Source organism: Mustela putorius, unplaced genomic scaffold, assembly GCF_011764305.1.
Source record: "Mustela putorius furo isolate JIRA1106 unplaced genomic scaffold, ASM1176430v1.1 tig00003863_pilon_pilon_pilon, whole genome shotgun sequence".
Taxonomy (NCBI): Eukaryota; Metazoa; Chordata; class Mammalia; order Carnivora; family Mustelidae; genus Mustela; species Mustela putorius.
The window spans coordinates 19,570,692-19,598,633 of NW_025422015.1; the positions used below are offsets into that span (position 1 = coordinate 19,570,692).

General features: G+C 39.7%; 1 protein-coding gene across 1 annotated transcript in view; it reads left to right on the forward strand.

The window, feature by feature from the left end:
* Positions 1-16,421: 16,421 nt before the first annotated feature.
* SGK1 (serum/glucocorticoid regulated kinase 1) overlaps positions 16,422-27,942 on the forward strand; it is a 108,149-nt gene continuing 96,628 nt past the window's right edge. The window contains exon 1 of the mRNA XM_004740240.3: positions 16,422-16,505. Coding sequence (XP_004740297.1) covers positions 16,437-16,505 — 69 coding nt within the window. The 5' untranslated portion in view covers positions 16,422-16,436. The remainder of the gene's footprint in view (positions 16,506-27,942) is intronic.

Consider the following 27,942-nt stretch of genomic DNA (forward strand, 5'->3'; position numbering starts at 1 on the left):
GGCATTCATTCCAGAGGGAGGGGTCATCCAAAAAGCTTTGCTCCAGCTCCACCCTGCTGCCTGCACCAAGAGCGACTGTGGTGGGAGTGTTCACACCCAGGGTCAGGAAAAGGTGGAGCCACCAGCCACCAGCCAGGGAGCCTGAAGCAGGATGCAGAACCCCTGGGGACGAGCGGCTGCCACGCCACTACCCTTGTGCTAGGCTTGCAGTACAGGGTGAGGTCTCCCGAGATTGGGTTTCTGGGGCTCTAGTTTGTTTGGACTTTTGACACACTTCCCACATCCCCTGTAAACCATAATAGCTGCTATTTATTCAGCTGTTGTTAGATGATGTCCTACACATTTGCATGAAACTTACTGTCCCTCTGCAGGTGGAGTAACAAATAATTTTTTAAAATATTTTATTTATTTAAAGAGAAAGTGTGTGTGAGCATGGGGAGGGGTAGAGAGAGAGGGCAAGAGAATCTTAAGCAGACTCTGTGCCGACTATGGAGCCTGTCTCGGGGCTTGATCCCACAACCCTGAGATAGTAACCTGAGCTGAAATGAAGGGTCTGATGTTTAACTGACTGACTCGCCCAGGCACCCCAACAAGTAATTTTAGAAATAACTTTCCCAAAGTTGGTGAGTAGTAGTGCTACATTAACACCTGGGAGTCCTATCTCTACTCATGATGATCGATGCATCAAAACTCTGATAAAACGTATAGCCTGGATGTGATTTACATGAATTAGCTCATTATATTCCCACAAGAACATTTTTAGGAAAGAGGTATCCTCCTCTTACTGATGAGGATATTGAGGCAGAGAGGAAGTATGGAGAAATGTACCTCTAGGAACCATGTAGTATAGTGAGGAGTAGGGAAGAAGTCCATCTCCTGTCTTCTGATTCAGAACTCTGTCTCTCCCTTTACACACAGACACAGACACACACACACACACACAGGCATGCTTTACTTCTGGTTAAAAAAAAAAAAAGAAAAAGAGAGAGAGAGAGAGAAAGAGAGTGAGAGAGACAGGTGAGAAAAGGACTAGTGAGGAGCCAGATGTGTAATTTACATAACACAGGTTCTTCATAAACATGCCAGATGCCATGAGAAGTAAATTATAAGATCACTCACCAGTAATGGAACTACAAGCTAGGAGGTCTAGTAGACCCCCAAATTGGCTCACAATAAGGATGACTTGAGTTCTGCCCTAGTTTCAATCCCACTTTGCTCTGAAGTATAAACTACAATTATGAAAAGACAAAGGTGTTTGCCATGTTAGCTCCACAAATAAAAGCATTCAAACAGAATTCTCTGAGGGCACCAAGTAATGTGGTTTCAAAGGAAGACGGGTTATCTCTTGCCATGGTGTATGACATGAGCTCTCCTGACATCTGAAGCTCTCTAACGTCCTCTTAGTCTGAAGGCTCACCCATCACTGCACTGTGGCAGCAGGAGTGTGGTTGAGATTAGAGTTTGAAGAAGCTTTGTAAAAATGAGCTACTGGTCTCATGAGACCTGCTGAGGAGGTGAAGTGCTTAGGGATGAAAATGGTCACCGTCACCCAGGAAACAACAAGGTTGGCTCCTACCACTTGCCCTAGTGTGATAGCTGTTCCTCCTGGATTAACATCACATTGATTAATTATGCCAGTTAAAAGCCAAAGCATGCTGAGAGCTGACCTCCTTGAAAGATTGCAAAGTTATATAAATCTAATAAGGGGCATAAGAAAGGAGGCATGACACAAAATGAGTTTCCTTGCTACTCTGGTTGTTAAGGATTTGCATTAGAATGAGGTCAGGTCATCACAATTTCTGTTTTAATTTGTCAATAGGCAGTCATGAATTGTAGTTACTGGCTGCCATCTCCAACTTCCTAGGCACCAAGTGGCGTCTCCTTTTACAGTATTAGAGAAACTTCTGGTCCTGCTAGAATGGCTTTGTACTCTATTTCCAAACAAGAACATAATGTACATAGAATAAAATAGGTCAATATTTAGCTTCAGCATCTTCTGGCAATAGCTTAAACATGGAGTGGATGTAAATTTACCTTGACCCAAGGCTCATCATATGTCTCTTGCTATTATAAATATATCAGAATCATTGAAATTCTGGAAAACTCAGCTTTCTGCTCACACAGTAGACTTTACATACCATAAACTAACTCAGGGACTTTGTCCGTGATGATTTACCTATTAGAATACTTCCCCAGGGATCCCCATGGCTCTCTCCATGGGCTGCCTCAGACCTTCACTCAAAGTCACCTTCCCAGAGAGGTCTTTCCTGACTATCCTTTTTCAATTTAAGCTGTCCATGACAGCTGACCTTGTCAGTTTCCATGCCCCTTTCCTTATTTTCTTTTTCTCCATAATCTGCTTTATTTCATACCTATTTATTTTGTTTCTTCTCTAGCTGCTGCTACTAAAACCTAAGCATCGCAAGACCAGGGATTTTTCTCTATTTTTTTCCCTACTGCTAAAATCCCTGCTTATAGATGAATTCTTAGTGCATAGTAGTCATTTAGTAAATTTGTGTCAAAATGGATGGGTGGGTGGATGAATAGATGCATGGATGGATGGACGGACGGACGGACAGACAGATGATCACTGGATCTTTCAGCTGGCTGGAATCTGACAAAGAGAGTACAGCTCCAAAAGTAAATAAAGGACAAGCTTATTTCTCAGCTTTTCTCTCTCTGCGTGTTGGCAGTTGTTAAACCATCTGCCATACAAGCCAGCTCTATCATTTCAATCCTGAAACCCTGTGTTAATTACATCACTACATGGTATTTCTTCACTTATCCAGGATAGCCATGTGGTGATAATCTTTTGAGACAATCCTCAAAGAATAGTATTTTATGACTTCATTAAAAGAAGGGATTAAGGTGGTTGCTGAAGTTGTGTCTGTGGGGAAGTCTCAAGTTTTCATGTGTGGTTAAACATAGTAACTGCCTCATAAGATGAACTCTTTATGTAGGTTAAGAGTCCAACTGTCAGAGGCATTTTTATGCACTTGCAAACTATTCTAATTTACCTATTCTAAATGCATTAAATGCTAATTCTTATACCTGTTTTTTTCTGTATGTACCAAGGACACTGTGGTCACTGATGTCTTCACTCAAAGGGGTATTCCCAATTGGTTCTGTTGGATCTTACTTTGATCAAGGGTCATGTGTGACATTCCTCCATTTTGTAACTTATCCATGCCCCCTTAGCTCTGTTAGAGATGAGGTAGAAGATAAACATATGGAGTTTAGCACCAAAAGATGGTGGGTAATCCACAGGCAATAAGCAGGAGAGTAAAGAGAAGGCCATCATCCAAAGGCTCTTGGGGGTCCCCATTAAACAATAACCTATGTCAAATATGCTTCCATTCAGCTCCCTGGTCCTGGAGGGGAAGGTCCTTCTTTTGCTACTCACCTCTTTCTTCTCTTCCCCTCTATCCATCAATCCTCCCCTCTCCTTTCTCCTGATACATTTTTATTTAAATAATGAAGTACAAATCCTCTCCATGTACCCTAAAATGTTCCCACTTAAAATGGAGTTTTCTATGAGCCTTTGTGTCTGCTTCATGAGACCGGTGGGGGTGGGGGGTATGATCACAGGGATAGGAACACCTAGAAAATGCACAAATTAATATTTCAAGATATAACCATTATGCCTACTGAATGAAATCCTCCATATCCTTTACTCTGAGGCCCACTTCTTGCTTGAGACCTGTTCACTCTACTCACCTGGTATAGATTATTCCCTCTTCAGAAGCACCATGTATGTACCACTCATCTGTCCCTCCTGTTCACACTCAGTCTTGTTATCATTTTTATTCTGTTGTGCTCGAATATCTTCTAAATTCATTTTTTTCTCTCTTTCATGTTACCAACTCCTTTAGAACAAGGAAAATTCCTAAAAAATATTTTATAAGCCTGTACCTTACGCACAAGTATTCAACAAAAATCTGCTGATGGCTTGATCAAATCCCAATCAGAAGCATCTGCAAGATACAACTGACTAAGGGTGGATGGGGGGAACTGGTCGACAAGAAGCGGTGTTCTGCAACTTGAGGTAGGGAAGCCCTCCTGTCCTAAGTATTATCACTGGAAGTTCTGATACAAAATGCAAGGTAAGGGTTGCATAGTCTAAAAAAGCAAAGTGACAAACTCAAGGAGAAAGTTTATATTGATGATGATGATCATCATCAAGATTTGATTATTACTGTGTTCCAGATCTTTTTCTAGATCCTTTACACATATGAACTAATTTAACCCTTACAATAAATAGCCTACATGATCTACACTCACAGAGAAAACATTCATGTATACCTTAAGAGAATGGGCTCAATATGAAAGAGCAGAAGAGAAATGGAAAAGGATTAATTTTTCTAGTTAGTATTATTTTCCCATTAAAGTCTCAATATTCACCCCAGGGAGACAGCATATTGCATAATATTAAGGGCATTTACATTTTTTGTAGTGCTCTAAACCTCTCCATTACCAAGGGAAAGGATTTCCACTCAATGAGATCACAAAGTAGAGGATTATGCGGTTTGAATCCCAACACGTGAGAGGCCTGAAGACATTGTGCATAAGAAAATCTAACTGAGGCCAAGGGCTATGATATGTGTTACCACCATGGCCGTGACCACGAAGAGCAGTGAAGTGCTTCTCTTCCTTTGTGCCTTCATAGGGCTGCATTGAGGCATACCACTCATTTCCAGCAGAAATGAGTGATGTATCCTCAAATTGGATGTGGCTAGCTGAGTCTAGAGGGTGTCAGTCTTTGAGTTGCACAACGCCAAATGTCAGGACATTGTTTAGTTAGAATGTAAATTAAATCTTTGAGCTGGGACAAGACTGTGGAGAGACAGCAGGTTGATTTGTCATGGTAGGAAAGAGTAAAACACAGTGTTTCCTCATAAAATATATTAAAGATGTAAATTTGGGCAGGAAAAATCCTGTTGTTATTACTGCTTATTAAGTGTCGCTGTTTAATCTGAATTCTTCTGGGAAATTTTGAATTTGCCGAGTTTGTGTTAATAGGATTCAATGGAATAAAAAAAAAGTTGAAGGAAGTAGTATTATATTCCCAACCTGGTTTGGTTGTTGATGTCTCTTTAGACCAGGGTAAATATGATATCCTATAAGCTGTCATTTTATTCTCTCCTTAGACTATAGTCATAAAATTATGGTCAGTTTGGGTGTTGAGTTTTCTGAATGAGGATTTGCTGACTGGATCATTTTATAATGCCATGGACTCACTAGGACAAAGAGTCCTTATGAACCCCTTTGCTCTCACTGCCACTCACTGAACCCCGGTATACTCACACTGCTGGTCACAACGAGAACCAGAGGAAAGAGTGTGAAGGAAGCAGTGTGAGGTTGATACTCAATGTACAGTTCTAGAATGAACAGTGTTCAAAGTTACAGCCTCAAATGTCACTTGGCAGCAGTTATCCATAAATGTCATCCTTCTTCAGCTAAATTTGATTCTTCCATACTGTAGAATATATCTGAGGATGAAGCAGTAGGAGTCTGAATGGTATGAAACTAGTCGTTTACATGTGTAACTGATAAGAATTTTTCCACTGAGGTGAATAAATGTCACCACCCATGGGAGATTCACAACTAGCTCCTATAAACACACACACACACACAGAGGGAAGGTTCCAATCTATAGAATATCCCATCCCAGGCTACGCTATGTGGCAAACCTGTCTAGCCTGCACTGCCCAGGGCCCAACTGAGAAAAACAACTGATTTTCTGTTTGAAATTGGTTCCCCAGAGTCCAGAAGCACCTTTTTTCCTCCTTCTTTGGGGTGGAGAACATGAAAAAAAAACTATCATATATCCTCTGAGACAACAAAGAACCTAGAAGGAGATTCAGAAGACTAGATCCAGCCTACAGAAAATCTTTTTGTCTCATAGAGAGTAAGTTAAAAATTTGGTAAGTTTTACATAAATATATGGTTTTCAGCTTTTATTTAGATGGTGATAGACAATATGCAATCACAATGGTGACATACTCCTAGTAGACTAAAAATATATAGAGATATATGTAGAGACTTACAAATAGAAAGTTTTTTATTTTAGGTCTTTTCTTATTCCTTAAGACTTCATGTTTGTGCACTATCTAGAGCACCTTGCAATAAAACATAAATTTGTATTACATTTTATAAGCCTTTCAATGGTCCATTTCATTTATAAAAATAGCGCACAGTGGATCAAAATAAGGCTTTTACACTTTAAGTATACTTTAAGCCCTTCCCAAAATGTTAAAATATTGGTACTCTATTCAGCCAAAGCTGAAAAGGAATTCTGGGCAGAACTCTAGTAAAACCCTATATTAAAAACTAAAAATAGAAATATCAAATGATAGGCTAGATAAGGAATAAGTATTTTTAAAATATAAATAAACAAACATAGGAATTTTAGAACGTATTGGTCTTCCCCCACTCTGTTCACCAGCTTTGGTTCAAATGTCAAGTCTGTACTTCAATGACAAGATAGTGTGGAAGGAAAAGCCAAATCAAATGAGAAACACAGTCACTAAAATGTGTTCAATCATTTACAATGTCTGACCTTTCACAATTCAAATGATTTTTGGTTGCACATAACTTTTCCAAGTAGCCAGCTTTTTTTCAGAATGTTATTATATTTTTAACTAAAAATGTATTTTTCCCATTCCATCTGGAAAGTCTCAACTCTTCATTCAACTCCTGACAAATCTCAGTCTTTGAGAAACTGATGGGAAATTTTCGTGAAAGTCTTAGGACTCAATTTCACTCAAGTTCTTAATCACTACCTGGTTGGATGATTTTATATCTTTTGATTAAGAAGGTTACTGATAGGGAGAGGCTGTTTGACTGATTTTGTAATCAGTAATGGAAAAAAACTGAAAAGGATGGTCACCAAAAAGAGTAACTACAGCTCTTTACACAAATTCTGTTACATAGACTGTTATAAAAATAAACATCGGTAGCTAATGACTGAATCTAAAGAAAATGAGTCAGAACCTAAAGCAATATGACAGATACTTAGATCTGAACTCAGAGCCTAAGGGGTAATTGGATAGTCAACATAGATTTACTATACTATTGCTTGATGGATACATTTTACTATATTTTCTATTCTAATTTTCTGTAGATTTCATATATACTTATGATTGGCTCAATTCAGAATGGTGATGTCATTAACCATGATTAACTTTGGGCAAATCAGTCTCTCTCTGGGCCTCAATTTAATCATCTATAGAATGAAGTTTTGGATTGGATTAAAAAATCTTTTCTGGGGGTTGCCTGAGTGTCTCAGATTGTTATGCATCTGCCTTTGGCTCAGATTAGGGTTGGACCTGGAATGGAGACCTGCATCAGGTTCCCAGCTCAGTAGGGAGCCTGCTTCTTCCTCTACCTGTGCCATTCCCTCCGCGTATGCTCTCTGACTCTCTCCTTGTATCAAATAAATAAAATGTTTATTTATTTATTTTTTAAGAGGAGCTATAGAGTTATGGGTGAGAGGTTGTTAGGCAAAGGAAGAGAGAGAATCTTAAGCAGGCTCCATGCCCAGGGCAAAGCCCCACTTGGGTCTCAATGGGGGTCTCACAGTGGAGCTTGACTTGGGGTTTGGTCTCATGACCCTGGGATCAAGACCTGAGCAGAAATCAAGAATCAGACACTTAACTGACTGAGCCACCCAAGCGTCCCTGGATTAAAAGATCTTTAAGAAGGCTTCAAATGCCATGTTATGATCTGTAATTCTAGGTGCTAAGTGGTCAAATACTATTCTTTGTAAAAGCCCTAGCAGCAAGCACAGCACCTAAAATCTATGAAGTATATATACAGAGTCAGAGATGAATGGATGGTAGCTTTCAAAGGAGGTACAGTATCTGATGACAATAAGTTGACCTGCGTCCATTCGGTAAGGCACAGGACTTTAAATGTTTTCCAGCTTTGTTGTAACAAGTGCTTTTTGTAACAAGCACAGCATTGTAAAAGTTTAAAAGAAAAATTAAAGCCATCCATCTCCTGAATGAAGCAACCATTTCAACTTTTTGGTGTATAACTATCCATTCTTTCCTCTATGCTTATAGAAAAGTAAGTTGTTCTTATTCATTAGAAAACATTATACATTTTTTAACTTGACAATGTATTATGCAAGTTTTTAAATTCATACTTTTAATATGTATATAATTTTCTTTAGCATGATTGCATAATGCATTTAATTAAGTTTCTATTTCCCCCAATTTTTGTTATTACAACCAATTTTGTAATAAGTACCCCTACATGTAGACTATTGCATACTGGTATATATATTTCCAAAGAGTTTATTCTCAGAAGATTTCCAGACCAGTGGATAGGCCCATTTTAATTTTGCATAAATATTGCTAAATTATTTTCCAAAATATTCACATTCCTCTCAGTGATACAGGAGTACCTATTCCCCAGAGTCTTGCCAGCTTTGAATACATAACATTGAAAAAAAAAATTCCAGTCTAATAAGTGAAAAAACGTATCTTGCCATTTTAAATTACATTTTTCTAACTAACAGAAATTTTGGCATTTTTACACATGTTTATTTGCATGTGTTTTTGTTCTTTTGCTGTATGCCTTTACTGGTTTGCTTTTTATATCCTAGAAATCTTTTCTATTAGATTTTTTTTTTATATAAATTTGTAGGAGATTTTGTATAGGAATTAAATCAACACTTTGTCACATGGGTTGACATAAATTTTGAAAAATCTTTCTACCTATTACTTACCAAATAAGAATAATAATATTCATTTTGTAGACTGATATGGAAATTGAGAGTGTATCAGTACCAAAAATAGTTTCACATTACAGAATAACTGCTAGGCCCAGAATCCTGTATCCCTAAATTAATACGTGAAGCTCTACCCTTCAGTGGGTTGGAGATAGGCTTTTGGGAGACAATTAAATTTAGGTGAGGTCATGAGGCTGGGCCCCTCATGATGAGATTATCACTCTTATAAGAAGAGATGTCAGAGAATTTGCTCTCTTTTTTCCTCCTACCATGGGAGGACATAGCAAGATGGCAGCCATCTCCAAGTCAAGAGAAAGGTATCATTAGAAACTGACCATGTGGCAACTTGGTCTTGGACTTCTAGCCTCTAATACTGTGAGGAAATACATTTCTGTCATTTAAGCCACCCAGCCCATGGTCAAGGTGACTATAACAATAACAATATACAAAACCCAACGATAATGTTGCCTACAAGAGAGCAGCATCTTTCAACTTCCTCAACAATTATTGATGCCTTTTTGAACATTTCCCATCTAAATTGTTGACTGTTTCCTAACTGACCATTGCTTTTGGCAGTAAAGGTCTACTTGTACTCATTTATTAAACATCACCCATGCTCGCAGAGGTGATGGGAGGGTTACAGGACATCTCTAGCTATGGTTATAAAATACACTGCTTCAAACTTAACACCATTTTATTATGTTCAAAGACTCTACCTCTGCTGCACAAAGTCTCAGACCTCAGCTGAAGACCTCAAACAGCTATGTGACCCAAACACTTTGGGGCTGGAATCACTTGAAGGCTTTTCTACTCACAGGTCTGGTGCCTGGACTAGGATGACTTGAAGGTTGGGCTCAGCTGAGACTGCCAATCAGGGTGTCTACTGTTGTCTGTCTTCTCTAAGTAGCGTGTGCTTTCACAAGCTACTGTACCATCACAGTTTTATACAGTGGCTCAGAGCTCCATGTGAGACCATTTCAGTAAACAAATGGGAGCAACATGGCCTTTTATGATCTAGGCTCAGAAATCACAAACATCACTTCCTCTGAGCTACATTAAGCAGTCATAAGCCCACTCAGATTCAAGGAAAGGAGTCATAAACCCTACTTATCAATGGGAACAGAACTAAAAAATGTGTAGCCATGTTTTAAAACCATCACCTAGAGATATAAACTAAACCTAGAGATATAGATATATGTACACATGTACACATGTGTAAGTGTGTGTGTGTGTGTTTGTGTATTAAATCCCTATGATTCTCACAACAAATCAATTGGCTATGTTGTATTATGTCTATTCCAACTTTCCTGGGGTCACATAACCAGTACATTGTAGAGGCAGGATTCTAATCCATATAACCAATGTCATATGAATTCTACTAAACCATGTCAATCCCAGGGGAAATTCCATTAGTTTCAATGCTTAAAACTGCCACGCTAATAATTTTGAGTTGACACTATATTCAAAGTAGCCCATTTCCTCTGAAAACAAAAGAAGCCATAGGAAATGAAATTGTGTTCCATTTAAATAAGCATAATTCACAAAATAGACAAACCCCCAGTAAGCTCTCAGAGACTTTCAACTTGAAGCCAATCATGTCAAGGCATCTGCTCACCCTAAGGCACAACATTTTCTAGAATTCTAACATGTGATTTCCCGAATGGTTTTGTTCTCCCTTTTTTTTTTTTTTTTTTTTTTTTTGCTGGAGCTGCTCCTGCTGCTGGACATATCTACCTCACTCACTCTCCCTTTCACAAGCCTCAGCTGACTTGAATCATCAGAGGAATTGACTCAGCTTTTCATTTCATGGTGAACACAGAGACAGAGCCAAAGATCATGCTTATAGAGTAGAGCAAACAAGACTCTGGTATGGGCTACTAATTTCCCTCTAGCATCTTCTCAGTCAATACCAATCCCAATAGTCTATTTCATTACCTACATGGCATGGTGAGACATCGATAGAAGCAACTTCTCATGCCATGGATCATTTGTGTCGTACACAGAGAAGTCACTAATGAACATTTTCTGGACAAGTCACATTGAAAGCACAATTTACTGGCCTTAGTTAAGGAATTATATTGAACATCATCTCAAAGGTTGAGGGTTGAAATAAAACAGAGAATAATCACTAAAAATACACATGCATACAAAATTACATCTTATATAAAGGCTATAAAATGCTTTATCATCTATAGTCTCCACTTCATTTCTCAGTCATTCAGCAAGCAATCCATTTCACAGACATTAATAACCTTTGCAGAATACTCTGTTGACCTGCTCCATTCACTCCCACTGTCTGTGTACATGTGTGCATTTTGTGTGTGCAAGTGTGTATCCATATGTTTGCAGGTCCTCTATCAATGAGATGTACACAATGACAGAGTCTTGCTACAACACTGAAAATACCCTGACTGAGGAGACAGGAGATCACTAAAATAAGAGTGGTCAGGCCCTTAAAAGGGATCTCAAAGGAATATATTTTCTTTAAAACAGATGACTTTTGGTGGTTCCAAATCCTTTGTATGATTTAAACAAAGGAATAGAAAGAAATGCCTAAGTGTGAAGTCTGGGAGAGCTGTAAAAGTCACTGTTTCTATTGAGTGAATTATCACTAATATTCAAATGAGCAATTGCTAACAAATTGATTTGTCCCCTTGGACTACATGTTGTCACACTGGCACAAGAAAGATTTCTTTATGCCTTTGTGTCAATAGAGGCTAGATCATAAATAGATTTGGTGCAATTTTATTGTATAGTACCAATGAGAGAAAAAAACAAAGAGAGGGAGGACTGTTTGTGGCTGCCTGAGTGGGAGAACAGGCACAGTTAAAAAGCAAGTAAGAGAGAGTGAGAGAGAGAGAGGGGCAGCACGAGTTTTTAATCAACTACTTCTCTTGAACTAAGAAACTAAATTTTATCATTCTATCTAAAGACATTTCAGGCAATAGAGATAAATAAAAGTCCATTATTTGGTGATCTAACTAAAACTACATGTCCTGGAAAAAAACATCAAATGCCTTAAAGGTGAATTAAATACTATTACTAGATGTGATTTGCCAAGAAAACGCAGACCTTTTTTATTGGTCTCTTCCTGGTAAGTATAAGGACTAGCACATACTTGACATTTAATAAGTAGTATCAAGTCAGGTAACACTAAATTTTTTTTTTTTAACTTTCCCAACTGGAAGAATACAGTTGATAAATACTGACTCTCTCAGGAAGCTGTATATTTATAAATTACCCATTTTTTTAGCATAGTGGGAATGGCAACAAATTATAAGTATGAAACATTTTATCCTTATTTGATCTCTCCCTTCAGAAGGAAGGACAACACCTTGTTACTTGCATCTTTTCTACAAAAGGCCATGAACCCACTCTGCTGTTGATTCTTTCTGTTTGTACATAATCCTCTCAAAGAAAAGATGCAGTGAACTGACATTTTAGATTTGGCTTTTCTTTTGTAACTTTTCCTTTGGTCTAATTCATGAATTAAATGAACTCTAATTTGATTAAACCAAAAGATTCTGATTTTTTTGTTGTTGTTGCTGTTTATTTCTCCAAAAAGGTTTTCATATATACAAAAACAATACAGAATTCCCAGTGGGCTTTCCTAATTCCTAATTACATACCTCACTACCATTTAGGCTGGAGTTTTAAACATATGATCAAGTCATCCAGGACAGAGAGGAATGTAAAACATTTCTCATGATATGGTCTATTTGTGTCCCTTTCTCCTTAGAGACATTTCTCACTAGACAGATATTTTAATGTTTATTATCTTTTGTGTTTTCCAGATTGCTATAGGAAAAAAAAATCATTCCATTCACCAACTAAATGTATCACACAAAACACTTTAATCTATGGAAAGATAAGCTTTCTAAAAAAGTATTACAACAGTATATGCTTCTTGTTTTAGAGAATTAAAAATTTAGCATTATTTATTGTTTTGCAAGATCTTTTCACATAAAATTTGGTACTGATAATTGCTTCATGAGGTAAATAGGGTGCATTTTATAGGAGTATTTTACAGATGAGAATATTGAGGCTCACTGAACTGAAGAGACTTGCTCAAGGTCACATGGAGGTTACCATACCTTCCATATCCACCAGGCACTCTCTCTACCTTCTGTATAGATGAGTCATCAGTTTTACCCAGCTATTTTATTTTATCTTTTGTGTTATGGTTCAAATAATATTATTGGGAGAAGAAAAGTGAATATACTACACAAAAGCAAATGGAGTTTCAAGGGATTCTTTTGAACATTAGAGTTTTCCATAAAAAGAGGTGTCATCCCAGGGTCAGAATGTCACTGAGGCTTAAAGAAGAAATGGTGGGTCCTTTGTTCTTACTAGAGCTTGGCACATTGGTTAGGATGGGAATTCACTTAGTTGTTCCAGAATCTCAAAGGTATTTAGTGATTCCCACAAATGGTCACTGATGTTAGCTTTTCATAGTTTTTTATCTGATTTATTCGAAAACCATTCATTGACTGCTAAGCATGGTCCAGGCACGCCACAGGGGGTTGGGGCTACAAAAATGAATAAACATGTTTAATGAGAAAAACAGGCAAGTAAATAAATTCATTTAATTAATAAAGCAAGTTTAACGCTCAAACACGATGTTTGAACAGTCCTTACTTTCCTTTTTGCCATAAGCAGTAGTCTATGCTCCTTCGTCAGCACTAATAAGCCTGGTAAAGGAGATGGTAAGTACATGGTGGTCACTGTAGGTCTACCTGCAGGTGATTTTATAAAAAAAAAGAGGTTAAGAGTGAGATGAAAGATGCCTTCCTTCCCCGAGTAGCCAGCACAGTGTTGATTTAACAGACTTAATACATGTCTCTATTTATTGCAGTGACCAAAATATGGTCCAAGTAATAGACTCCCGGCCCTATAGGAGAGAGCCCCTGCCCTCTGCCTCTCCTCCCTCATCTGGCCAACTTCTACTCTTTCTTTAATTCTTTGCACTCACATTCTCCCTTTGAAAAAAGACTCCCTGGGCCTCCCCTACCCACTCTTGCCACCCTCCAAACCAAAGTGGGGGAACGTCGGTATAGTTATGGCTCTAGATATCGTTCTTCTTCTTTTTTTTATTATGTTCAATTAGCCAACATAGAGTACGTCATTAGTTTTCAACGTAGTGTTCAAGGATTCATTCTTACCACAGTGTGTATTTCTCCACTAGGCTATAACTTCCTTAGAGACAGAAACTATTGATATTTGTATTCATGGGATCTTGCATAAGATTATCATAGACTCAGAGACAGTGGCAACATCTCCAAGGGATGGCGTATAGTGGGGAGAAAAGAGGGGACTTAACTTTACTTTAACTTCTTCCCCCATAGTTTCTATTAGCCATCGCCTCTTTACCCCCAAGTAAACATACAGGGTACTTAAAACCAGTATGCATGCTAGGCCAGTGTAGAATCAAGGCAAGGCCCCCAGCATCCCTCTCCCACGGGATGCTTAAAGAGCACCTTCTATCTATCCCTCAAACTCAGTAAGTATCTGCTCAAATGCCTTCATATCTGCTCAAATGCCTTCAGGAGAGAGGAAAGATGCAAAACAGGAAATCATTTGGATGACCATGCTTTTTTAAAATCAGGTTTATTGAATTATAACTTACACACAACAAAACATTCTTCCTCTTTCATATATAAAGTTTTGATGACTTTTGATAAATGCATAGTCATGAGACCACTATCATAATCACGGTAGGGACCATTTCTATAATCCTCAGAAATTCTCTTTGAACTACCAGAATTTTAAGCGAACTCTTTTTAGAAGAACCACAAAACTGATCAGTGTTGTAGATTAAGTAACATATCCTTGCATCTTGGGCAACTTAATGTATCTCTCCAAAATGAATGGTTTATTTTCCCTCCGTCATAATGCCATCATTTGGTTGCATGGTGTTTTTCTTCCGGAAATCTCAAAGCATTGAGCAAATAAGATTGCACTGTCCTTTCCCAAAGAAACCTGGTCCGGCTATAGAGATTTATACTCCAGTGAAATCAATGCATCTCTTCCCAATTGACTTGTATGTTTCTCTTCTAGGTATTGCTTTTAACGAGCTGGCCCCTTGTTTTATCAAGTAGGCATGTGCCTTCCCCTTATTTTTCGATTACACTCCCTCATGACTATGAAAAGACTCTTCATCCTGGAGATACTTGGTACCTTTGGATTTGATCTGATGGATACATGGAATAACACAGCAAACAAGTGAATGACTAAATAAGTGAATGAGAATAGGAAAGACGGAATGAATGAACAGTTGCCTCCATGTCATGGATAGGCACTGTCTGAGAGGCACGGTGAGGTCAGGGGACTGGCCTAGAGCCTCACACACATACATGCGAACAGGCCAGATCAGAAGCCAAGTTTCTTTTCCTTGCTCTCTCCATTTACCCATCAACTCTCATTTTTAAAAAGTCTCCATAAAATATCAACATTAAAGAGTAAAGATGGGAAAATAGGGCACACACAAATTAAGTGGTGTTTTTAAGAATGAATTTTATGTGCAAAGAATGACATGGGTAAGGATTTCGGGGGTAGATTTCCACTTGCTAAGTAAAGGCTTTTTGGTCATTTACCAGGGCTTCCTTTCCATCAGATGGTTTCAGTAATACTTTTTAGTCATGTTCTTTGTGTGTTTTACCAATAAGACACTTCCTATATGTCCATTGTGTTCTTTTTAAAGAGCTTTCTTTAGGGAAAAAGGCAGTTGCTTTCACCGTTGGCCACTCTGTGATGACAAGTGGGGAGAGGACACCCGAAGACGTTCTATACGGTTAGTATGAGAGCCTCCATTGTTCTACCTACGCTTGCACCTTATTTCATTTTTCTCCACATTTGGACAGATCGGGAATGAATTTGATTAAATTTCCACCGAGAGACTTATTATATTCAGGAATACGTATCCAAAGAACGTCAATGAGCATAAAACCAAAAAGGATCTGCATTTCACAGGAAAATCTGATTTAAACGGCCCTACCAACAAAAAGAAAAGAAAAAAAAAAAAAAACACGCTATTAAAGTAGCTCTCCCGAGGGCTTGTCAACTGCTTTTCAGTGCGTCCAGAGCAGGCGTCTTCTCTCCCGGGGCTGCTCAGATATTCATGAATCGCTGCGTCTTCAGCAGCGCTTTCTCTCTCCCTCTGCCTCCCTGGCGCGGCTGTCCCTCCCTCCCTCCCTCGGCTTCTGCTCTTTCTTACTCCTTCTCTCAGCTGCTTAACTACAAGCTCCCACTGGAACTTGCACGATCAAAAACAGCTCTCCTTCCGAGCAGCCTCCAGCCGCGCGCAGCACCTGGAGCCGAGCGGCGGGCCCCGCGCGCCCGCCGCAGAGCCGCCAGGTAGCCGGGGGCGCGCAGGGGGTGCCCCTCTCCGACTAGCCAGCCGCAGAGCAGAGCATCTCCCCGGGATCCGCCGCAGCCCGGGGGGCCGGCCGCGCCGATGCCCGAGCCTCGGAGCAGCGATGGGAAGAGCAGAGCCACTGCCCTTGGCAACTGAGAGCGGGAAGAGGTTGCTGCGGTAGCGACGCTGCAGGACGTGTGAGTGAGGACCCGAGCCCCGCCAGGTTCTCCATCCCGCTCCGTCTTCACTGCCTGCGTCCGGGGAGCGCGGCCGGGGGACCCGCTCGCTGCACTCACCAGGCGGTGCCACCCTGGATCTATAACTGTGAACTCCCTACTGTGGAAAATGGTAAACAAAGACATGAATGGATTCCCAGTCAAGAAATGCTCAGCCTTCCAATTTTTTAAGAAGCGGGTAAGGACGGGTTTTGTTTGTTTCTTTTGTTTTCTGCTCTTCTCTGAAATGCTTTTGATTGCTGGCCAGGGATAAGCCAAAGGTTGTCTTGCAGATTCCCGAAGGAAAGGCGAGCTTCTGGATGCCTTGGTCCAGCTGGGAAATATACCTGTCTTGATGCAAATTTGTGGGTGGGGGCGCCTCTGAACTGTGGGGGTGGGCTGGGCTGCCTGCCTTAGAGGGGGTTTGAGCCCGGAATAGGAATTTCTCAAAGCCACAAGATGACAGTCAGTGTTTAAGAGAATTGGCCTGGGGTACAGTTATGACTAGTAATTTAGTCAGGGACTAATTCAGTAGCTCTCCTCTCTCACCTTCGAAGGGTTCAACTTTTTCCACCCCTTTCACTGACTCTGTCTCAAGTGCTGTATTGCCATCTTCATTAGAAGCCGCAGCTTCTGGCTTCCCAAAGCCATGCAGCCAATAACTTGTCTAGTCTCTATCAGCGGTAAAAATAGCAAAGGACTAGAATGGCCTTTTGCAGAAATGATGGAATCCAGCATTTTAAATTCTCTATTTCACGTTGCCTCAATGTTGCTTGGTATGACTGCCTTTCTTTTCGAGAGAACAGTGGACAGTCTGAATCCAAGTGACAAGATGGGGTTATGCTGCTGTATATATTTATCCCTTCAATTCCTTGTTCTTCCATTCATAGTTGTTAACATCGCTTTGATTATAAATGAGGGGGGAAAAAGAGAGAAAGGAGTATTTTTGTGTGTTTCACAATAAACTGAATGCATTGCAATTGTCATGCTGGTGGTCTGCATAAACCTGCAGATTTATACACAAGTGGGAGGTAAGAAATGTATGATTGTTAAGAAACTGATGACTGGCACTCTTAGGGAGAGTTTTGTAAGCAACAGAACCTTCTTTCAGCCCCCAGATGCCCTGTCCTATTTAATCCCCTAGGGCAATTCCATCAAAATGGCTCTCTCCATTCATTCTTCCCGCCCTTCATTCAGGTCCTTTCTGAGCTGTGCCTGACACACAGCCCTTCCCTTAACCCACCAGCAGAACACAATGAATTACACACTGGGCCAGACCACCTCCCTGCACCAAATGGGCAAGCTGGAAAGGCAGTTCTGGAAGCAGTAAGTTAGGCCCAGCTAGAGGGCTGGCACAGGCTCCCTTTGACTATCTCATGGTTAAAGCACAACCTTCCCTCAAGTCATGGGCCAAAACATATGCATTAACAACAAGGCAAAACCACCCTGTCCTTCCTGCTGCCCCTGAAGATCCCTCACTAGTGGAGACTGCAGGCTGAATCAAAGCAAGTCAGTGCAACTTCTCAGAGCTCTGCAGTGTTTCTTGGTTTTCCCTGCAGCCAAAGTGTTTCTTTCCAAGGAATGGGCCCATCTTGAAAAGTCATCACCAACAGCAAACAAATGTTTTGCTAATAACCAAAAAACATGTCATAGCCCATAATTCAGAGCTTAAACTCTTTACTCTCTTTGAATTAATGAATTTATTTAGTGGTATTGGTGGGAGGGGAAGAAGGGTGATATTTTACAACTCCTCAGTTAGGTATTTTTTTTTTATCAACCAAGTAGCTTCAAGTAAAATTTTTTCTTTTTTTTTTTTTGTCACTTACTTTCTTGGCTATCAAAATGTACTGATCGATATATAATTTACTATCTGGTTTCTTTCTGCTTAAAAGCATAATTGACCAATCGCCTTCAGTTGGTACCTCCGTTGACCTTGAATTTTGCAAAGAGCTAGCCAGGGTTTTATCTATTTGGCAGAGAGAAAGAGGTCTATAACAAGATTTTCTGGCTGGCAGCTTCAACCGCTTTCTAACCTGGGTTTATCAGTTGCTGGAGATAGAATCAGAAATCTCCCTCCTGGTCTCCTTACTCCTCAAGGACAGCAAAATCAGCAGAATGAGACTTTGTAAGAAGTCATGGACAGCTTTGAAGATAAATTCCTTGATTCTTGTCCACTGGTATACAGTAGTTCCAAAAGTCGATTTCATTTTGTACCATGACTTTTGCTTTGGGCTTTGCTTTTTTGTTTGTTTGGTTTTGGGGGTTTTCTAGTTTTTAATTATACAACCAACATGTAAACAGATGTGTAAAGCATTAAGACAGTGCCAGGTAAATCCCACCTCTTCCCCAGTCTTCCCCAGATGGAACTGTTGTGGCCATGTTGGTGTTCATAAAATCCAGCCTTCTTCTATGCATTTACATACACATTCATATACAAGAATGTTTTTGTTTTCAGCTAAGAATAATCTATTTTCCCTATATTCTACTGTTGGAGTTCCACACATTTCTGCATTTTTATTTTTAACCTAGATGGACAGTCTTACGAAGTGAACCTTTATCCAGTGCCCACGTAAAACCATGAATAGATCTTAGGGAAAAAAAAAAAAAAACCCATAGGTATTTTAGGGCTCACGAGAAAGACTGAGGTTTGGACACAAACTGTGATTGCAGAAGCCTTAAAGAGTGCTTCTGATGCCTCTGAGACATTCCAAAGGGAGCACAGAGAAGCTCACTAGAGGGGAATATTGATGACCTGTTCCATCCTTCATTTAGGAGAGTAATAATAGCCATCATTTATCTAGTGCTTTCTACGTTCTAGAGGTTGAGGGCCAAATACTTTATGTGAATGATCTCATTTAATCCTCACAGAAACCCAATGCAGGGAGATTAACCAACCAGCCCAAGGTCATGTAGCTAAAAAATAGCAGAGCTAAAATTTAAACTTCGTTTAACCCAAAGCCTGTGTTCTTAGTCCAGACTTTCGATTTCAAATCATCCTCCCACATTTTTTTTTTGATTTTCCACCACAAAATCTTTTTTTCTTTTTTTCCAAGTGAAATCTTTGTGTCTCTATCCAATGTACCAAACTTCTGAAGGCAGCCGACCCTCAGCAGACAAGCTTCTTGAAGCTCCTTTCCAGCCCACAGTCTGGAGACAGGCAGTCTTGGTGCAATTTCCCCAAATCCTTTGGACTTATGCTTTCCACTCTCATGTCTCAAAAGCTCAACTAAATCAGCTTAATTTCATTTAGCTGAGAATTGCTAAGCTAAACTCCATAAGAGTTCTACTTCCAATCTCCCCATGTTAATGATAAGTTAGCTTTAGGATATCTTTGGATTATGTTTTAGTCTGAGTCTTAAAGATTCACTTAAAGTGAATGAAAAGATGTCCTTATCAGTTTTATTCTCCCAATCCGACAGCTTTAAAAGTTATCAGTTGTGCTAAAGATAATCCATTTTCATGGATTTTAAGATATGTTCATAGTTCAGATTCTTGCATTATGACTCAGAAAACACAAACAAATGGCATTGTCTTCAACTTGATAATCCTAGGTCTGTAAAAAAAGACTTCGGTAGCCATGATTAAACTGTCTTCTGTAAAATTTCAGAGGCTATCTGGCCACATAGAATTTTGGATTTGGAGTGAAACTTAGAAATGCTCTCAGTGACCTCTCTGTTTTAGTGATGAGTAAACAGTATCAGGAAGGAGAAGACACCTGCTCAGATTAGAATATGGCTAAGCGCTGCTCACATGGGCAGCATTTTCACTTCCAGCTCTTAGTGTGCTATTCTCCTCATCATGCCCTGTAACTAGTTCAGGGCTTCGTGCCTTGTCCATTCATTTTTTAATCAAAATCCAGCTCTCATCTTCATAGAATTAACTGCCGAGTGACCACTAGCTTTGACAAGATACTTTTGTCTGGACCCAGTGTTTCATGATTTTGTGCATTTGAACAATTTCCTTATGTTGTATTATTCTTTAATAATAACAAATTTTATAATCACCATCACTTATACAACACTAACTTCGTTGGGCACTGTTCTCAGAGTCTTAAGTATGGTTATGTATGTAAGCTCTCACAAAAATCCCAAGATAGATGTTATCGGCATCCCGATTTCACAGGTGAAGAAACTGAGGAGTATGGAGGTGGAGAGAGCAGTCCTAGGGTACACTGCCAGTTAGCAGCAGAAACAGGGTTTGGATCCAAGTGCTTGGCTCCACAGCCCGTAGCCTTAACCACTGTCCACCCTGCCTGTTGGCGTTAACCAGTCCAGCATGATCAGAGGAAAAGTGAAGAGGTACTACAGCCCTAGCTTCCTCCTTTCTCTAAACATGTCAGGGAACAAAGTGAAGGTTCTCAGCCCGATTATGTTGTTTATCCTGGCAGAGCTGAGGGGTGAAATTTAGCTCCTCTGCAGTGGTTATTCTCCACCACTGTTCCATTAACAGCATTCCTTTACATGCATTTCCTTTTACTGTCCTATTATGTCTGCTTAAAGCATTGAATTGGAATGATAACAAAGATTTTCTACCTATGTGAAATACTCCATGTCTTCCCGGAGGGTTAACATTTATTGAGCTTTTACTAAGCGTCAGGCGCTGTTCAAAGTATTTTACTAGTGTGATCCTCAGAATCTTTGATTACGCCTATCTTACAGCCAAGGACACAGAGCTTCAGAGAGGTTAAGTAGCTGGTTCAAGGTCATAGTGTTATTAAGAGAGGTAACAGTTCAAACTCAGGAGTCAGCTCTAGTTCCACCAATCTTTCCATTGACATCTCTGGAGTGCACTACCATGATGCTAACACTGCTTCAGGGTTGGCTCTCCCCATTGGAAACTACTGTGAGGATGATCCAAAGAGGATTTTGTGGGGAGCTTTTGGCCATAGCTATGGAGAGTTAACATTTTCCAAGCGACTCCCGAGGGTAGGAGGAATGCTTTCCAACAAAGACGAAGTCTCCAAGATATATTTGATCATACTTCCTGGCACCATAGTGCTTCCTACTGTGCTTTCTTCCGAGGTAGCTAAAACCCGAGTTGTTTGAGTCCTTGTGTGGGCTCCCACAGCATAGCTCGTGGTCCTGCTCACCCTGCGTGGTAACATCAGGACTGTTTACTCACCCGTAGCTCCCACAGGGCAGGAAGGTCTTAAAGGACAGAGAACCCATGACCTTGTTCATCAGATCCCTTACTTGTCAAACCAAATTTGTTAGATGAAAGTATATACAAAATGGATGAATGAATCCTTTTGTTAACTTGTCCCTAAGTCATTGTCTTGTCCTCTTCCTCCCTGTTTTTCTTTCTTGAGAGAGATTAATGACTTAGAAGTCTAATGCATTTTAATTTCCTCTCCGTTTAGATATGGATTATAAATAAATGAAGACTTTGAAAAATACCTTAAATCTGGTTCAAGGACAAGTTGTCACTATGCTTGATAGCTGGCAGGTCCTTTGGGAGACTTGACCTCATCTTGTTTGCTGCTGCAGTGTCCACTCCACAGCCTCTTTTCTGTAATACTTTCCCTGTTAGGTCAATCGAGACAGATGCAGTAAGATTGACTACTTTGCTTTATTGTACATGAATATAAATCTGACTTCAGTATTATGTAGTGCTTGCATTATGTATTCTCCACCTGGAACTTTTTTAAAAAAGAATCTTTCCAGCTATCATTTTTCCATGTGGTTTTAGGAGCCACCAAGTGTGAAGAAGTTGACCTCAAGATGCTTTTTCCACTTTGACCACTAAGTTGTTGAGGGGTTGGCCTGGAGTAGGGGCAAGTTCAGCCGGTCAGGTGTGGCTGGGCCGGGGAGCTGGGTCTCCAGTATGGCGGCATGCAGGAGAGGCACCATTCTCATGGACTCCATGTTTTGGCACCCTAGCAGCTCTCGAGAAAGCCCGATACTATTTAGGCTCTCACTCTGCTACAGTGCTTGGGAAATATTTTGAGTGGAAAGTGTAGCGGAGTTCCTTGAAGGTTTCGTTTTTTGAAGAATTAGTGCTAATGTGCTGGTGCCATATCTAACACCAGAATAAGAAATCTTCCAAGCTCCCCCATATTTGATGATCTGCAAATGCTTCTTGAGACAAAGCAAAACTAAAATGGGGGTGGACAGCCACTGAAACGCATGTCCCACCCCCCACCTCCCCCACCCCCTGCTGAAGAGGTCTGATTATAAAAACAAAAAGGAAAGAACTGTAGGAGAATTGGATTCGTAGAAAAATTTAATTAGTAATTTAGGTCAAGCTAAAGATAGTTCACTAGAAGAAATACTGTGGAGGCAGATTTTAAAGTGTCATTTTTTTTTTTTAAACACACACCAGTTTTAAGTTTCAGCCGTAAGTATAAGAAGTTAATATTTTTAACATTGGCAGATAAGGAGAAGACTCCTGACTTACCGGGAAGACAGGGTCACCTGCCCTCTGACTGACTAGCACCTCAGATCCTAACTTGTCAGCTTGTCTGAGTGTGGACTCATTGACTTCTCACCAACACCACAATAAGGACCTTTATTCTTTCCATGGGGTTTCAGAAAGTTCGGTTCACAGGACAGTTTTCCCAAAGAGCTTTAACCGAAGGAATATGCACAATCTCCCTGGAGATCCATGGCTTCCTGTTGGGCAGAACACCTTGGCCCTTCTTCTCAAGGCCTCTTCCTGGCCCAGCAACAAGAAGGCAGTCAGTCACAGTGATGTACCCTGGTCCATGGTCTAAGGGTCAGCTCACCAGCAAGTGGCCAGATTTCCCTGGCAGACTACAGACTCAGGCTGCAAATTTTATACCATTCTGTGTGGGAGGCAGAGGAGAGTAAGGTGGGAGGAAAATGATAAGGAAAAGCAGACCCGGCAAGTTAGGTGCTGCTCGGGCTTCCTGGTGCAGCTATTCCAACACTTGGAGACAGGATTCCTGTTAGTTTGTTTACTCTCACACCGATCGCTTTGCAGCCTTCTAAAACGATTTCCTAAGTATTTACAACAAAGGAAAATGACAATCAAGGCTGTAACTAGGACGGTAGGAGAATGTCCCCCTTGGTAAAGCAAGATGCCAAAATATTACTCTAATTGCTTTCCAGAGCCTGCTGTGATATTTTTTCTGGGAAGAGTCCACTTAGCTATTTTTATAGCATTGGGGTCACCTTGATCTATTTTCCCTTCCTAGGTCAGGGCATTCACCCAAAATGCCGTTTGCTTGGGAAATGATGGACCCTGTGGCTCTTCCCCTCCTTGTCTCCTCTCTCCCCATCCCTTCTCCTCTTGCCCCTCCTCCTCCCCTTCCTCTCCTCCTCCTCCTCTGTCTCCTCCTCTTCCCCCTCCCCCTTCCACCTCCTCCCCTTCTTCCTCCTCTTCCTCTCCGCCTTCTTCTTTCTCCCCACCCTCTCTCTCATCTCTAAAAGGTAAGTTCACATCAAAGTAAAGGAGACAAAAGCCTGAACTGAAATATTCCTGGATTCACATGCCATAGAAAACCCAGAACTCTCATCCCTCTAATCCAAGGGTAACAGGAATATCTTTCCATTTCTGAGTCTGCTACAGAGAGTTCAGCCAGGATGAAAGACCACCACAGATCAAGATTTTAGTTTCTGGAAATAGCAAAGTGAAATGGGTCCCTAAATAGTTCAAAGATTTTAAGGTTCAAGTCCATGTGGGACCAACATTAAAATATACTGAGGAAAAAAAATTTAAGTTAATAGTTTGAGAATTAAAAATAAATAAGAATCTTTATTTTGAGTGCTTATTAGTCACAACTATAATCTTTTCCATAGAATGATCTTTCTGAAAAGTAATCGAATTTCTTTTGAATCCTGAATCTTTTGGGACCAGCATTAATTTGGGTTATATCACAGAAAAAAATTTTTGAGACAGAAAACTATGAATATGTAGCTTTTAGGGTGGTTAAAAAGATTGGGGTAAAGCTAAGAGGCACAACAGTGGAGATTTGGTCTAGCAATAAATACATTGAAAATGAACTCTCTAGTTTCATAGAGTTTCTCTGAAACCTGGAATATAAACTCCCTGAGGGCAGAGATCATGGCTATCTTGTTCACAGCTCTGAGTTTCTGGTACACAGTAGACACTCAACAAGATACACTTAATGAATCAAAAAAGAGAACTTAATCAAATGGTTTGGGGAGGAGGTGTCCTGGTAATTGTAATATAATTACCTAGTTAAATAGAGAAGGTATTGATAAAGAGAGGAAGTAAGAATTAAAGAAAATCTTGGCATGATTTCCACTATTTCTAAATAGTGCTGTTTGCATGTCAACAAATAAAAGTGTGAAAGAATTAGAAGCTTATGCCTTAATGAATGAATGTACTTTAAAGCCGGTAATGCAATGACGTATTTGTTTATTTAGGTTTGGCAGAAGCTAGATTTGAGCAATAACTCCAAACTGGGTTCTATCCTGATGATTAGTTTGCCATTTTTATAATACTAGGTGTAAATAATTTTAAAAATTAGTAATAAGTTGGGCGGCTTGATCTAGGAATACTCATATCTTTTACGTCAATTGTACCATGATGAATAAGAACAGGTGAGTGGAGATATTAACAATTTCCTGAAGAATATATTGAATGCAATGATAAAGCTTAAGGAGTTAAGAGATGTCAAATTAAGGAGTTCAGAGTTAAGGAGTTAAGAGATGGCAATTCGTTCATGGAGGGAAATCACAGAATCTGTAATCCATCTTTAAGTGAGAAATAAAAAATATCTAAAAACAGTCTTTGATTTTCACAGGGAAATAAGAGTTGTACCTGTCTGTTCAGGCTTCCATAACAAAATGACAGACTGGGTAGCTTAAGCCACAGAAATTGATTGTCTCAGAGTTCTGGAGGCTGAAAGTCTATCAAGGTATCAGTGGGGTTGGTTCCTTCTGAGGCTGAGAGAGAAGGATTTCCTTCCAGGCCTCTCTCCTTGGCTTGTTGATGATCATCTTCTCCCTGCGTCTTTTTCTTTTTCTCGTAAGATTTATTTATTTTAGAGTGAGAAAGAGCAGAAGCGAGTGGGGGGGGAGGGGCAGGGAGAGAGGGACAAGGAGGGAGAAAGAGAGAGAAGGAGAGAGAATCTCAAGCAGACTCCCCATTGAGCGTGGAGCCCAACACAGGGTTCCACTCCATCCCAAGACCCCCAAGATCACGACCTGAGCCCAAACCAGGAGTTGGATGCTTAATGGACTATGCCACCCAGGCACGCCTTCTCCCTGCATCCTTACATCCTCCTCCTTCTATATGTATCAGTCCAAATTTCCCCTTTTTATAAGGATAACTATAAGGACATTTATACGGACATCAGTCACACCTCATTACTGCCCACCCCCTTTTAACTTGATTACGTCTCTAAAGATCCTATCTCCAAAGACATTCTGAGTTTCTGGGTTAAGACTTTAAGATACAATTGGGGGGGGGGGGTTAATCAGCCTATAGTTTTTTCTTTACCATCGAAGCCTCATTTATATCTGCAATGGAATATCCCCAATAGAATGGGCTCTAAGGTAGAAATTTTTACTTTATTAAAAATATGGGTAAATTCTGGGAAACAAATATTGCAGAAAATCTATAACACTGAAGAATATCAGGTGAGGCAGAGGTTTGGCAGGCAAAATTATCTTAATTGTTTTAAGGACGGTAATGTAGTAGAAGTGAGAAGTAAGGGATAACTCGAAAAATATTGCTACTAAGTTTTTATGTAATAAAGCTGGAAGAGCTGGATGGCTGATGGAATATCTAATATAACATTTAAGAGCTTACAACTAAATAATACCCATGTGTAAATGAATTTAATCAAAGAATATCAATATAACTATTTTCTCTTTAACCTCTCGAGCTCAAAGATTGTTACGTAAGAACAAGGACCTAGCAGTTACTGTATACAGGGCCTTAGTTATCAGCTTTGGCAAAGCAGTCATATCCAATTTATTTGTCCATCAGTCAATTTTTCCATGAAAGGGCCCATACCTTCTCACATTGCCAGTAATAAGATGGTAGTGAAGCCATTGCTAATAACTAGTCTTCTAGCATGAAATGAGTTCTTTAAATCAGGCATTTGAGAGTAACTCTTCAGACTTAATCTCGATCACATAGAATTCCAGGATGTGTAATGTTTGTTTCATCCCATATCTTGACAATTAGCTCTTACATTATACATTTTATTCTTTTCCAAAAATCAGAGCAATGAACATTTCTAGCAATGTCTTCCTTCCTAAAGTCATTATCTTCCGATAGCAGGTTCAGAATTAGTGTTGAAACTCACACTTGTGGGGGAGGGTGAAGGTTTTTCATCATTAAGAACCAGTATAATTTACACTTGTGTGTATCAGGCATTAGGATAGAAATGCAAATATAAGAAAGTATATTTTCCTTCACTGTTCATATCCTACCCTAACCCCAGGAACTTTGGTCACATCTTCCTGTCATATACTCTTTGTAGCTTCTTGTACTTTTTTTTTAAATGGCACCTGTCAATGTATAATCACATATTGATATAGCTATTTAATAAATATCTTTATCATTAATTAATATCCTCCTAGACTCTGGTCTCTTTGAGGGAGGGGCTTGTGCTCTCTCTTGCTTGCAATGATGTCCTCAGAGCTTGGCTCCTGGAATGTTATCAATGAGTCTTTACTAAAACAAAAAGATAAGAAATTATGAAGTGCTGATCTAAGAGGGAGAGAAGAGTTAACGCTTAAAACACACAAGTCCTTTCCATTTTATTGCTTTTTTAAACGTTTATTTTGTTTCAAACAGAGGCAGATGCTAAGACTTCAAGTCTGAGACACATTTATATTCCAAATGGCATTGCTTTTTAAGTCATTGTCTCTTCTGTCATTTACTGTTCCTGTGAGGAGAGCCACATAATAAACTGCTCTTATAATTTAGCTGTAGGTTAAAGATTTTTCTTTTCTGAAAGAACACATTTAGCATGATATAATCCCACAGGTTTTCCTCAGTTGCCAGGAAACTCAAAGCTAAATTTAAAGGTAAATTTCAGTGAACAAATTAGACCAATCTGTAGAAACAACTTACGAGTTGCTAAATTTGGTTTTAATCTTGTATTTTTATTTTAACTCTCTTGTTTTGTGTGTCTCGTTGTAAACTGCCTCAGATGTTTTCAAAAGTAAGATGGCATATTATACTAATGTATTGCTATGGTGATAAAACAGCAAACACAGAAGAAATCTAGTTCTAAATTATGAAGTGCTTCTCTATTAGTTTTTCTTCTTGAAAATACATGCCTCAGACCACATGAAATTGATCACTGGATCAGAGCTAACTTTTAAACTGTAAGTTTATTATCTCAGATGTAAAATGTAAACCTCATGGACTCAAAGTAAAACTCTAGGTATGTTTTCTGCTTGTCCCCTTAAAATATATTATAATACTCCAGATCGTGTCAAACTGCACTGAATTTGTTATCTATTGTTGTGTTACAAGATATCCAAACTTAATGATCGAAACAACAAATTTGTTTTTCTCAGGATTCCATAATTTAGGAGTTCGGGTTGACTTATTAGGATAGTACTGCTCCATGTCATTGGCTGGGTCATTCCTTGGCTGTGTTCAACAGGGGGCTGGACTGGGCCAGAAAGTCACAGAAAACTTCACTCTCATACCTAAAGCCTTATTGCTCCTCTCTTTTGGCATCT